The sequence below is a fragment of the Dinoponera quadriceps genome, unplaced genomic scaffold, assembly GCF_001313825.1.
Source record: "Dinoponera quadriceps isolate SergipeBrazil2010 unplaced genomic scaffold, ASM131382v1 scaffold2600, whole genome shotgun sequence".
Lineage (NCBI taxonomy): Eukaryota > Metazoa > Arthropoda > Insecta > Hymenoptera > Formicidae > Dinoponera > Dinoponera quadriceps.
Genome location: NW_014556795.1, coordinates 2360542 through 2375223, shown reverse-complemented (window position 1 = coordinate 2375223; position 14682 = coordinate 2360542). Strand labels below are relative to the sequence as shown.

The following is a 14682-nucleotide window of genomic DNA, read 5'->3' as shown; positions in this document are numbered from 1 at the left end:
AAAAAGAATATATTGGAATGGGCGTGGCGACGTCTAAATAATATCTCGCTCTTTATCTTACTAACATGCTATATAGTTTACACAGATAAGACGGACACAAATAGACAAATATTACTTAGATATTTTCTCTTTCGGCGCGAGGTTATCTGCTAGAAACAAAGGCAATGCTCATTCCAGTATGTTCTCTAGTTCAATGTATTGATTAACATGTAATACGATTGTCTCCGTTACGAGTCGCCACTTGCTTTCAAGGAGGAGTTGAGCACGTAATACGACTCAACGACGAGTGAGACGCGTAATTTCACTATTTTCAATTTCTTCGATTCACCCAACAAGACTTTTTATATCTTTACGTGATACATACGTCTCAACGACCAGTCAAATATACTTTCATGCTTGAACAATTATTCTTTTCAATCATGAAAAAATGGACAACGTTCAACGAGCTGTAACTGTGGCGATAAAAAGGTAATGATAATATTATGATAAGAAGAGTGTGTGCGGATGTGACTCGTGTGAGGATCCTTTGTTCAAAGATAATTCTGCAATTTAGTGCTGTAAAAAATTGAGATATTATGTTGTATTGTTAATAGAAGACTGACATATATTTGTGGACATCATATCATTGGATGTAAAAGAGATTCTAAGAGTCTGTATATTTTGATTTAATGTTGCGTTCAAGAATAGTTACAAGAATAGTTACAAAATGTTTCTCTTGTTTAAGATAAGGTACATACATTGTCAAGCTGAAATATACATTTGTCACAAAGATATGGAAATATTATATAGGACCATTGTTATGTAGGAAAATATTTCATATAAAATTCAAGTTATTCTTGTATCTTCATCTGTTTTTTTATTATCATTATATTAATAGCTAAATTATATTAATTATATGGATTACTGTGGATTATGTGATATTTTAATATACTTCTCATATAATATTCTTTCAGATATAATCATTTAAGGATTGCAGCAGTTAAATACTAACGCTTTAATTTATAGTTGAAAATGGCACAAGTAACAGTAAGCAAACATAATATCCATGAAAAATCAATGCATCATACCATAACAATGGAAGCTGAACCTTTAAAAGATATGATGAAAATTGGTAATAAAGTAAATATAAAGTTAAATAAAATTTACAAGTCATTGGCAAGCCAAAATTATAATCAAAGAGAATTTAATAACGCCAATAAACATATTTGCATAAAGCGAGGAATAATATGGTTCTGCCTTGGCTCTGGTTTCATAATTTTTTCATTGATGTTCATATTATCACTGGCTGGCAGCATAAGTCAGCATATATTACATGTAGATCATTCAGACATATATATTGAGGATGAATACGATTATGAGGAAATCGTTTTAAAAGAAGTAGATAATTCAACTGGAAAAAATACAGCTTTTATCTGTGAAGTAGTAAGCAAAGTATAATTTTTCTGTATTAAGAAGAATGCATAGATAACGTATCATTAATGCTTATATTATTTGTGTGTTCTTAACAGTGTGATAATATCCCTGAAATACTGCGTTTCGATTGTCATCCAGAGGATGGTGCATCGGAACTTTCTTGCGCAAATAGAGGATGTTGTTGGAAACCCCTTGACAAGTTTAAAACGACAGAACATGTGCCGCTGAATGTTCCATATTGTTATTATCCTGAAAAGTGGAACTTGTATAAATTTATTAATTATAGTCGAGATGACAATGGTTTCTCAGGCTTTCTTGAGCAAAAGTGTAGATCTGCGTACAAGGATGATGTGTCTCTTGTGAAGATAGAAGCTACTGGTGTAGACAGTTCAATTTTACGTGTGAAGGTACAACAAATAAATAAATAAACATACATACATACACACACACACATGTATATATATATATATATATTACTTGCATAAGTATATGATGAAGATATTCTGTGTTATTATATAAGAAATAGAAAAAGAAAATAATTTGTATAATAGTACTAATTTATAATTATATTTAATAATAAGAAAATGTAATATATACAATGTAATTTTCAGATGTATGATCCTTTGAAGGCGCGATATGAACCACCATGGCCGATTAGATCAGACACAAAACCGTTCTTATCTCAGATCGCTGACGTAAAGTATCAATTTAAGAGTGATAATGTGAGACCTGGTTTTACAATTAATAGAGTTAGCGATGGCACAACATTGTAAGTATACTATTATATTTAAATATAAAATCTTTCTTTAAAGCTCCAAATTCAGGAATGTTAGTTTTTCAGCATATCATTACAGCTATGAGCTTATTATTTGGATTATTTACATTCTATATGTAGGTTCAATTCCATTGGAATCGGAGGTTTTATCTTTTCCGATCAGTTTTTGCAAATAAGTACATTGCTTCCCACAACCAACATTTACGGCATTGGTGAGCATGAATCGAGCTTAAAGTTAAATACTAAATGGCAGTCATTTACATTGTTCAACAAAGATCAACCACCAACAGAAAATGTAAGTTATTTTGTGTCATCAATCGCACACGAATATGATGCCATTGTATATGTAACGAATAACGTAACACACATACACACACACACACCACAGCAGGATGATTCATCTTACACAGGCTTCCATATTTTTCAAAATATTTGCCTGTTAGTCCTAGTATATAATAAATGCTTTAAGGCTTAAAACTCTATTGCAAACTTAAGATTAAAATGAATCCCTCTCTCTCTCTCTCTGTGTGTGTAATTTTTTTCTCCATTCTTTTGATTAGGCAAATTTGTACGGATCTCATCCGTTTTACATTGTCGTTGAAGATTCTGGTATGGCTCATGGAGTTTTATTTTTAAACAGTAATGCTATGGGTATGTTATTTTCGTTCAGTACGTGCGACATAACATTGTTACGTTTGAAGTAAATCGTTTATCTCGTATCTCGTATCAGACGTAATATTGCAGCCTACACCAGCTCTAACGTTCAGGACAATCGGTGGCATTTTTGATATTTATTTCTTCTTGGGGCCTACTCCGGCAGATGTTGTAAGACAGTATTCTGAAATCGTGGGCAAACCGTTCATGCCGCCTTATTGGTCGCTTGGCTTTCACTTATGCAGGTAAGATACTATAAAATTCAATATTAGTACACGCAATAATATTATATAATACTGTTTATACATTACCAGATATGGATATGGAGACTTAGAAAACACCAAAGCAGTATGGAACCGAACAAGAGCAGCTGGAATCCCATTTGTAACATTTCTTCTCATATCATTTGTGAAACATTTTGACATACGAGCGACTGTAAGTTTGTTTTAACCATATTGTGTCGTCAACAGGACATTCAATGGAACGATTTGGACTATATGGATAAAAATAACGATTTCACTTACAATAAGGACACGTTCAAGGATTTGCCGAAATTTGTGGAAGAGATTCACTCGGTAAAATATATATTCAGAAAAAGAATACGCGAGATCTGTAAGCAACAAAGATATATATTGGCTTTTTCATTTGCAGGCTGGAATGCGTTATATTCCCCTGATCGATGCCGGAATATCTGCTTCCGAGGACAATGGCTCTTATCTCCCGTATGATGAAGGTATAAAACAGGACATATTCATAAAAGACGGTATGTCGAACGAACCTTTCACCGGCAAGGTCTGGAATCTCATTTCTACGGTGTGGCCTGATTTCACAAATCCGAAAACGATCGATTATTATACAGACATGATGAGCAATATGCACGATAGCTTCGCGTATGATGGTGCATGGATCGTAAGTCTCGATTAATTCGAACAATTGGTCCTTCACATCTTGTGTAATTGCATGTATACAGGGTGTCTCAGAATCACCACCGTATATCCTTGACAGATTCTTTGGGACATTCCAAGAACGAAAGTTCAAGTATGAAATTGGCGAGGCTACAATAATTTGTATGGCTCTGGAGTAGTTGCCATATTAGATTCATGACGTCATAGGCGAGAAAAGACACGTTGAGAAATATTGCGTGCCATTTGCAGATAAAAAGACATTTGGATAAAACAACACTTTTGAGATCGCTCGAAGACACTTGTGAAAGTGGACGAAAACTCTTCGTTCCCCCTCCTGATAGTCAATAAATAGCCGTAAGAGGTGCGTGAGATTAGAAACCTTATTCATATAGGAAAACACACAACTGTTGAAAGGAGGTGGAAAACATACTCCACATATAAAATTCCAAGCTGATCTCGGTTTTCGTCCATTTTTACGAGTTTAACAAGCGTGTCACACCTGCATAATTGAGCGAGTAATAAAGAAATGGTGCGCGACACAAAATTTCGTTGTCAATACGCCGCTCTTCATGCATACGAGTGCGGTTTAGCGAGCGCTACAAATTTTTCGAAGCGTTTGCAGCGCTCTATCGATTCATTCTTTTGAACTGTGTCGCCACTGTCAACACGAAGTTCTTAGCTGGCTACTCCGGAGTCTTAGCGACCAAAGTTGTCTAATCGTACAACTGACATTTTCCACGCTCAGGTATGGCAACACGAACGGTTATAAGGGTGCTACCACGATGAGATGGATTCTTTCGAGAATTTTTGTACGATGGGACACCCTGTATAATTTTTTAATAATGGTTTCTCTCTCTCTCTCTCTCTCTCTTTCTCTCTCCTTCTCTTCCACTTAAATATTCCGATTGCACCAAGGATATGAACGAGCCATCCAATTTCTACAACGGTCACGAAGACGGTTGCCCGTGCACATTTCTGGATTACCCTGAATACCTACCCAACGTCGTCGGTGGTTTGCTCGCCGCGAAGACTCTGTGTATGAATGCAAAACACTATTTAGGCACTCACTACGATCTCCACAATACTTACGGGACGAGTCAAGCGATTGTCACGAATTAGTAAGTAGAAATCGACACTGCTGTCTGTTACAAAATCTGTTCAAACTGTCCCAAAGAACTTGTTTGAGATACGTTTGTTTTCTAAAACCACACGCAGTGCCCTCAGTAAAATCAGACAGAAGAGACCGTTTATAATATCGCGCTCGACGTGGGTGGGACACGGTCGTTATGCCGGCCACTGGACGGGCGACGTTTATTCGTCATGGTGAGTATAAGAGAGGAGTTTAGATTATATATAGATATATATATATATATATATAATTTTATGCGATCATGAAAAACTAGGTCCATAAGAGCCATTGGAGATGGTTGTCGAGAGTAATTTTAAATAGATATAAACGCTGTAAAAATATTAACGTTTTAATTTGAATTTAGATCTTGATCTTTTAGACCTTAGATCTTTTAGATTGATCTTTTTCTAAATTCAGACCGAAATGTTTATATTTCATGATCTCTTCCGCGCAAATTGGAAGGCATTTATTAAAAATTACTTTCTGTAATCAATTACCTGCGTTGGTTCTTATTGTTGTAGTTTTTTTTTTTTATAATTGCGTACCTTATTTATTGATTTTATATTTTTATCATATATCATTGTGATCTCTTCATTTCTACTCATTCTGAGAAATTGTTTCATCAGGCACGATATGAAGATGAGCATTCCAGCAATCTTATCGGTAAATTTCTACCAAATCCCCATGGTAGGCGCTGATATTTGCGGATTCAATGGCAACACAACCGCTGCGCTGTGCAACCGTTGGATGCAGCTTGGCGCCTTTTATCCGTTCTCTCGAAATCACAATTCCGATGATACGATCGTGAGTGTCTATACGTCAATTAACTCTTTGTCGTTGACTATTAAGTTGAATTTTGCAAAAATACTGAAACCAGCAAAAAATGGATTTTCAAAAATTAAGAAATATTATTAAAATTTTATATTTAGGGGTTTATCTTGAGGTTACTGTTTGCGAATATCAAGTCGGATTTCTTCAAATTCAAAATGGTGGGTCCAATATGGCGACTAAAATCACGATTTTATTCGTCAAAATGAAACTGGACATCTTTTGTAAGTTGTTTGTATATCTAATGTATTTTTGAGTTGTTCGTTGCGAATTAATAACTTCAAAAATGTTAATTTAAAAAATGGCGCATCTAACATGATACCCGTATAAGCGTTATTTTGTTTGATTATGACAAAACTGCCGTATCACATCCATCTTGAATTTTGAAACTGACTATTGAACAGAACGACCCCGAAAACCTTGGAATATCCAATTTTAGAAATATCGAACTACCAACAATATCAAAACGCCGTATTGTGTTTCCGTCAGTTAAGGGATTAACAACGAAATGTATGCACGGTCACCGAAATACAACGTGTAAATATATATTACGCACAGGAACAGGATCCAGTCGCTTTGGGCGATTTGGTTGTACAATCCTCGAGGAATGCTTTCAAGATACGTTACCGGTTCTTACCGTATTTATATACGTTGTTCTTCAAAGCTCATCTGTTTGGCGACACGGTGGTGCGCCCGTTATTCTTTGAGTACGTATCGATTGCTGTAACGTCGCGTATGCAACATTTTCAACGAGTTCCATCATACAGAGTTTTCCATTAAGAGATTTCATTTTAAATGTTTAGAAAAATGGAATTTTATTTTAAAGCGGTGATATTCCAATGCAAAGCACAGACTGTCCGATCAAGTGTGGTATCTGATAAATGGTCGCTTCGGCTTTTTTTTTTTTACATATGGCCACTTTTTTTTTTTTTTAATCTCGCGTCACGTTTTCGCACAATTGCGGATCGATTTTGCGAATAACACTTTTGATATTGAGCTTTTGAATCGTTTGCGGAGGATTGATCTTATCCTTCACACAGCCTCGAAGAAAATAGTCCAACGGACTATGATGGAAAGTTTTCACGCAATAACGCGATCGTTGCGCCGTCCCGCCGGAAATAAACATCGTTCGTAGCAGTTCACGAACTTTGCGAAATTTTCACCACTTTTGTAGCGAATTCTCACAATTTCTGTACGTTCCACTTTCGTTCCACCGTTTTACTTGTCAGCCGTCAAGGAATGACAGTTCTATTATTAACAAGTTAGAAATGGCGCGAAATAAAAAATGAAACCTCTTAATGGAAAACCCTGTATCTATCGTGTGGGTACACGATCGAATTTTATCACACACTTATTGCATTCGCGTGTAGGTTCACCTACGATACGCAGACTTACGACGTTGATACGCAGTTTCTCTGGGGAAGTTCGCTCATGATTAATCCAGTTCTCGAAGAGGTACGGCTACTCGATTGTTTTATCAGAGAAATCCTTCGATATTATTATCCTAATCGTCATTTATGTTCTTACAGGACGCAGATAATATAACCGTTTACATCCCACGCGGATTGTGGTATGATTATTACACCCTCGCGTCCTTCTTCTCCATTGGGAAGCACTTCACGCTGCCCGTGTTGCTCACTGAAATACCGCTATTGATTCGCGGCGGCTCGATACTCCCAGCACAGAAGCCGGCTGCGACTACGACCGAGAGCAGGAAGAACGATTTTGAATTATTGGTGGCTCTGAACGAAGCCGGTTACGCCGAAGGAGAACTCTATTGGGACGATGGTGATAGTCTAGGTGGGTAACTTGTCGTATTGCACTCTTGTGATCTTGCGACGTCCTTCCTTCATCAAAATCCACAGATTCCATCGAAAAGAACGAGTATCTGTGGTTGTCTTTCAATGCGTTCTCAAATGTATCGAAGTTACTAAGCGCGAGAATGGACGGCATTTTCAACGACGAAGTGACTCTTGGCAGAGTCGAGATCTTGGGAATAGCTCCGGTCGTAATGGTTCGCTTAAACGACAATCCCGTCAGATTCGCGTACAATTTCGACACGAAGGTAAGCATGCCGTTGAATGTCGATTTATAAGTTAAACTACGATGGAGAATTTTCTATTAGTGAAAACGACAATTTTTTCACACGCGCACGTTGGAACATGTGATTGAATTATTTTAGAATTTGAGTATCTATGATTTCCAAGTGGACATGAAGCAACCGTTCGTATTTACTTGGACTTACACGACATTTCTGTGAAACCGTACGGGATCCAACTTTGGGGAACTGCCAAAGAAAGTACATTATTGAACGGACATTATTGAACGCTTCCGAACATTACGTATCATACTTAATATTCCCTACTATATCAGTAATAAATGTATCTATGAAGATCTGAAAATCAACACAGATCAGAGATAATTAAATACAGGGTAAAATATGTCTTACTGAGCACTCCCAATGACTTGGTCTCAAAACTACTCGACTCAAGGAACATTCGCTTTAAAAGGTTGAAGAGACCTAACAAACAGAGATTTTGAATCCTCTAGGAAAACTTCTAATATAGATAGGACTCGTTGGAATTCTGACCAGTGCCAAATCACAGAATAACAGAACCTCTGTTCGGACAACGTTGTTAAGTCACACTGATTCGAACTTTTAACGTAAATCTTGTCATAATCAATGTGATGTAAAGATCTGCTTGCTACAATATGCACCGGTGCTTGCTATAATGTGATATAGTTTATGTATAAATAGTATTACCGGGCGATATGATTGACAAATTTTCACTCGTGGGAATAAACGAGATGGGGTTTGACAAACGGAGACGAGCGAATAAAGAAACGTGTTTATTCAAATCTTCTCGTCTTTACAATATATTAATGTACAAATATATGCCTGAGTTTATGGCACTAAAGAGAGGAAAAACAATAAATAGTACTACGACCGCTGTTGTACCGAATGTACAGGCACAGGAGAAAACGATCGAAATATCTTCCGCGATATCGAGCAAGAAAAAAGAAGGAAAAACGCGAGAGAGGAATAACAAAATTCACGGAGGTAACCACGTAGCTTTTTATTCGCTTTTGGTACCGTAACTGAAAACCACTGAAATATGCTAAGTCGACTTGGTCGAAGTAGGAAGACGCAGTTTCCCCCAATGGCCGTGCGAGGCGCAACTCACCTTTTCGACCTCGATCTATATTCAAAATGCACTCCGACCCTCATTTGCAAGCGCCGGTCGAAGCGAGTAGATTTCGATCTTCTGAATAAATGTTAAAACGATAAGTCACCGCGTGCGTCGTATGCCTCGTTCATGTTAACGCATAAGGCACGCGCGCTCGCAAACGCGGCCTCTTCTTCCTTCTGTTCTCTCGTGTAATAAACGACGCACGCGAAATGTACTTCTCACTCTCTCGATACCTGTGCTAGTAATAAGAACATGGAAATTATTGGCGAATAAGTTCGTGGGGATTTTCGCGAAGGATTTAAAGTTGATATTTTTACAGCCGGCCGTAACTTTATTCAATAATACATCAGCCGTTTTTTTATGACAGGAAGTTATCGAAAAAAGAAAAAAAAAACGAAAAGCTGCCTGGTGACAATGGGAGACAATCGGCTTTCCTGAGTCGAAATTTTGACGCCACTCTCTTAGTTTGCACCTTAGACTTAGATGATGGCTCTTACAGACTAATAAGAATCTACTTTGACGATACTGACTGATTTTTTTAACTTTTCTCTTTAATTCTACACGGGAAAAGAAGTAATTTTGCTGACACAGCAAATTGTCAGTTACTACGGGGACAACAAATAGATTTATTACACGGAAAAAATAATTTTGCCGTTGCGTAGCAAAATCGTTTTAACGATCAAATTTAGTTAGCGCATAGCCAAATTATTTTGCTGTCTATATGTCCAGAAAAATAGTAATTAATAATCTTAATACATTTTTTTGCTGTCCAAATTGTCTCTATGGCACACGAGAAAAAAGACTTAGAGATTTATTTAAATGAGATATAAGGTTTATTTCACAGAAATAAACGTTTAAATATGGCGAAATAAAATTTTATCCCTAGCAAATAAACTAATTAATAAGAACACTTAGGTATACAAAAATATACGTTCCGTCATCACAGTCAAATATTTTTTTTCTAACCAATAAATATCGAAGAAAATGTTACATGGAACAATAATTTGGCAAAATTTCAATTTCTTCTTCTCAGTGTAATTAACAATTCGCTGTCAACGAAATATTTTTCTTCACTTACAGATTGAATTTTAATGCTACCTTTAACAACTAATTTTGACGATGAAAAAGTGAAAATGGAAATTTAAGATAAATTAAACCATCAGGCTCAAAATAGGGATTATATTATTAGAATTGAAATTAAATCTATTTTGCTATTTTAATTCCTATTATATTGTAGAATTAAAGATTTAATTCTTAGGGCCAAAATTTCGACTGGGCCTGAGCTTTCCGTAAAAATTTCCCTACGAACTCGTCAAGCATATAACCCGATATATATCATAAACATAACGGTACGCGATATATTTGGCAACGAAAGTAACAAAGTCTTTGGATCCGATAGCACACCTCGATCGTACTCTGCGTATTGCAAATAAAAGGAACTGAAAACAAATCGTTCTTCTCTCCAGCGATACCTCCACTCACTCAGTCTCGCGAACGAAAGACCAACAGCATCTCTGACCGCAGTATTTTTGGTATTTTCATCCGCATGCACGATCGAGAAATTTCCCAATGGTAGGTCGAGGAAAGGAACTTTGCGTTAAACACGAGACAGTGTCGCTCGATTATACGAATGCCGAGTCGATTTTGATTTTGTGCGTAAGAGGAAAGACTTTTTTCCTTCCTGAGCGACATGTCTTCCGTCCGCAGGAACAAATTACTTGTATTGTAAAAATGAAAAGAATTATTCGTATTAAATATGAACCACCATTTTGATGTCAACGATGTATCTTCGCGCAAGTCACTCTTCCAAGATTTCTTTCCAAAATCCAGGCAAGAAATGTAATCATGTTCCTTTTCTCTCGCGTTACCATCAGTAACATCGCGTAATATCATACATACATAATATATGTATATGTGTGTGTGTGTGTGTGTGTGTGTGTGTGTGTATATGGATATAATATATGTATAATATATATATATCTATCTCCTCAATGATTAATATATTAACCCTAATCTCTCTCTCTCTCTCTTTTGCAACCTTCTCGTTCATTATTGTCTGCTCACATTTACTTAGGACTATTTAAAAATGACGCGATCGCGCGCTCGCCCGGCAATCTAACCGTATCGTTAATTACGCTTCGACGCACGTAAAGACAGATAAATAACGAATAATAGTGTCAACTACAAACGGGAACGCGTGCACGTGTACCGATGACGCGGTGTCGAAAGTTCCATTACAGGCGCGCCCGTGTGTGTGTGTGTGTGTATGTGTGTGTGTCTATGAACACATAATAGAATCTCATAATATTCAATTTGTAAATATATGTGTGTGTTGTATATTTGTATAAATATATAGGATAATATAACGATTGCGCGAGTGAAAGAACGTAATTGCGAATGACTCCGTGGTAGCCTCGTTTTTGTCTGTTCTTTTTTTTTTCTTTTTGGTATACGCTTGACGCGAGCAGTCGTGCTTACGATTAAGGATAAGATGCGGTGCAAAACGATTTCCTTCGTGTACTCGTACTTTCTACTAGTGTGTGCATCGTATGTGTGTGTGTGTGCGCGCGCGCGCGCACATGTATATTAACAAATAGGGCAAGAGAACGTCTAAACTCTATCTCAGTCGCCGCCGTGTAAAATCGCGCGGCACTTCGCTTCCCGGAGACGCGTTTCGGTCGACGATTAATTCGGCAATATTCGTCGCCCCCCCCCCCNCCCCCCCGTTAAATTCGCTCGCTTATAAGTAAACCGAGAACTCGCGATTAGCCTCTGAACGATACACGGCACACTCACTGGTTTAGTATGGCAAGTATTATGACACATGGCACCTCGGGACATTACTTAACGTTCGTTAATTAACATAGATTAAATATCACACGGAAAACGCACGGGTTACGCATTCTCCAGGTTGAAAAAGGTGGTGAAAGAGAAGAAAGAAAAGGAAAACCGAAGTATCCTACATGAGAGACTACGGACGCGCGCTAATGGTGAGACGCTAACAGTGAGATTTATCTATCGCTCGATCGCTCCTCTCCCATGTGATTAGAAGCGATCCGCCCTCAAACGAAGACATCCTTCTCATGTGACAATCGTTGTTAGCCTCTTTGTAATTATTATCGTAATCAAGAATAGCGGATGTGTAGAGAGATCGTGTCTGTACGCCACGCAGGAAGAAATTTTGCTAGAATAACAAAGGTTCGTCAATATAGTGACGGCAAGAAGAAATTCATTTCCACAGCGGAAAGATTAATTGCTGGATGTATTTTACATCACCTGGATAGAGCAAAATAATTGGATTGCGTTTTGTTGTACAACAACCAGTCCAAAAATGTCCACGTAACAAATCTTTTTGTTGTCACAATATTAACGAACAATTAGCAAAATTCGTTCGCTCCGTGCGAGTAGGAGAGAAACGACATCTTTTTAGCCGAGCTGGCCGCAGTTGAAGAAGCACGTACGTACGCACGCACGCTTCTCGAAGTAGCGCAGCCAGTTCAGTTCTAAAAAGAGCAGAGCAATGGAAAGGATGAAAATCGGAGTGAATCTGCAAAAGGGAGCAAGTCGAGTTGTAAATGATCGACTCGATACACCTTTGTCGTTCACCTTGAGGCGCTTGCTTCCTTCGTGAGACTTACTGCGAACAAACGCGCTTATTCGGTCGGTGAGTCGGTGAGTGCTTCCAGGATTTCCTCCGGCGTTTTCTTCATCCTACGGAAGTTCTCCCAGTGCTCCTTGGGCATCGTCCACTCGAGGAAAATCTCCAAGTTCCGAGTGAGCACCTCGAGCTCGGACAGGCCGTCGCTGCTCGTGACCGGCTCCTTGCCGGCGGACACCAACGAGTCCTCGAGAACGTCGTCGATCAGCCGCTTGCCGAAGCCGAGCTCGTTCAGCTTCTCCTGCTTGCTGATCCTCTGCAGCAGCACCGCCAGCAGCAGCCTCATCTTCTCCACCGTCATCAGCTTGTACTTGGCGACGACCGAGTGTTTCTCGAGAAGTTCGGTCGAGGCGCCGTCGCCGTCGCCGTCCGTCTCGGGCTCCTCCGTCTCCGGGTGACAGGTTTTCTCATGATACTCCAGCTCGCTCTTGATCCTGAAGAAGCTGTCGCAGCGCCTGCAGCCGTACGGGTCGTGCAGGCCGTGTATGCACTTCATGTGCTTCTTCCAGTGCGGCAGCTGGGTGAAGCCGACGTTGCAGAGGTTGCACTTGAACGGACGTTCGCCGGTGTGCCGGCGCGTGTGGAGCTTCAGGGCGGTGGAGTGGGCGAAGGCCTGCCAACAGACGAGGCAGCGGAACGGCCGCTGGCCGGAGTGGGTCCTCTGGTGGACGGTGAGCTGGGACTTCTGGGCGAAACGCTGGCCGCACGTGGCGCAGCCGTGGGGACGGTCGCGCGCGTGCGTCCTCATGTGCTGCGGCAGGTGGCCCTTGAAGGTCTTGTTGCAGATCGCGCATACGAAGGACTTGACGTCGCGGTGCAGGCACTCGAGGTGCTTCTTCAGGGCGTCCCGGCGCACGAAGGCGCGGCCGCACAGCTCGCACTTGTGATCCTTCTGGCCGTTGTGCCGTTTCACGTGCAGCGAGAGGTTGGCCGCGCACGTGAAGCTGTTGGAGCAGAGGCCGCAGCGGAACGGCTTCACCTGGCTGTGGGTGCGCCGGTGTTGCACCAGTTGGCCGCCCCGTGCGAAGCTCTTGTCGCACTCCGGACACTTGTACGGCTTGAAGCCGGTGTGCGTGCGCACGTGCAGCTTCAGCCGTTCCTTCAGCGGGAACTCCTTGCCGCACTCGTCGCACTTGTACGCCGGCCCGGTGGTGTGCAGCACCTTGTAGTGGTTGCGGAGGCCGCCGCTGCCTTTGAAGCGCGCGTCGCACACGACGCAGCGGTACTTCTTCAGCGGACTCGGCTGCCGGGAGGAGTCGGAGTCCTTCGCTTGGATCTGATCCATCTTCAGCTTCATCGCGGTGAGCGGGGAGCTGCTTTCCGCCGCCACGTTGTTGTTCTCGCGCTCCAGCAGGTAATTCGCCTGGATGATCGCGTCGATCTTCTGTCTGAGCTCCTTCTCGGCGAAGTCATCGGCCCTCTTCCTCGCGTTGTCCTTCCGATGAACAGCTTTATCGAACAAGTCTCCGTCCGTAGTGGGCTGGTGGTCGCTGAAGGTGGCCTGCTTACGATTGATTGGTCCCTTCCCGGGATTCAACGGTTCCTGTCTGTACACGTAAACTTCGTCCTTGAAGCAATCTTTCTTGCCCGTGTAGAGCCCCTTCTCTTCGCCGAATTCGTCGTCGTCGTCGAAGGGAGCCTTCAGGCACTCACTCGAGTCGCTTTCTCCTCTGTTCTCGTCCTTCCTCTTCCTCGATCCTCTCCTCTTCGGAGCTTTCTTCTTCCTCCTCTTGGCGTCCTTCTCCTCCTCCCCGTCCTTCGACTCGTTCGTTCTCTTCTGGGCTCGTCGATGCGGACGTTCCGACTCGACGTTCTTGCAGAAGTTGAACAGGCCGAAGCCTTCGCTCTTGTCGTCGCTCGACAAACTTCGGAGCGCCCTCAGAGCGTCGGTCGCGTCCACATCCTTGTTCTCCCTGATGCGGGACTGCTTCACCGGCAGCAGTTCGGTCAGTTGAACCTCTTCTTGCGGCTGCTCGGCCACCCCTTTCGTCTCCTGCATGCTGAGCATTGCCCGAGCGAGCGTTCGTCGGCTTCGGCGAGGCGACAGAGACTTCGACGCTCGGCATCGATTATCGCAGCATACCGTATATGCAATCCTCGCAGCATTTATCGATCACCCCCCCCCCCCC

General features: G+C 41.0%; 2 protein-coding genes across 2 annotated transcripts; one reads left to right on the top strand and one right to left on the bottom strand.

The window, feature by feature from the left end:
* The first annotated feature begins 91 nt into the window (after positions 1-91).
* On the top strand, positions 92-9278 carry LOC106748183 (lysosomal alpha-glucosidase-like). Its single transcript, XM_014626438.1, has 18 exons — positions 92-468; positions 954-1422; positions 1509-1820; positions 2025-2182; positions 2309-2483; positions 2749-2839; positions 2919-3087; positions 3157-3226; positions 3313-3417; positions 3494-3751; positions 4663-4865; positions 4963-5070; positions 5503-5680; positions 6263-6411; positions 7075-7159; positions 7234-7504; positions 7570-7769; positions 7887-9278. The coding sequence occupies exons 2-18, from the start codon at positions 1012-1014 to the stop codon at positions 7962-7964; spliced, it is 3021 nt and encodes a 1006-aa protein (XP_014481924.1). The 5' UTR covers positions 92-468; positions 954-1011; the 3' UTR covers positions 7965-9278.
* Positions 9279-11626: 2348 nt separating this feature from the next.
* Positions 11627-14672, bottom strand: LOC106748182 (zinc finger protein 37-like). The gene has a single exon (XM_014626437.1). It carries the CDS (start codon positions 14559-14561, stop codon positions 12549-12551), a length of 2013 nt encoding a protein of 670 aa, XP_014481923.1. The 5' UTR covers positions 14562-14672; the 3' UTR covers positions 11627-12548.
* Between the last annotated feature and the right edge of the window lie 10 nt (positions 14673-14682).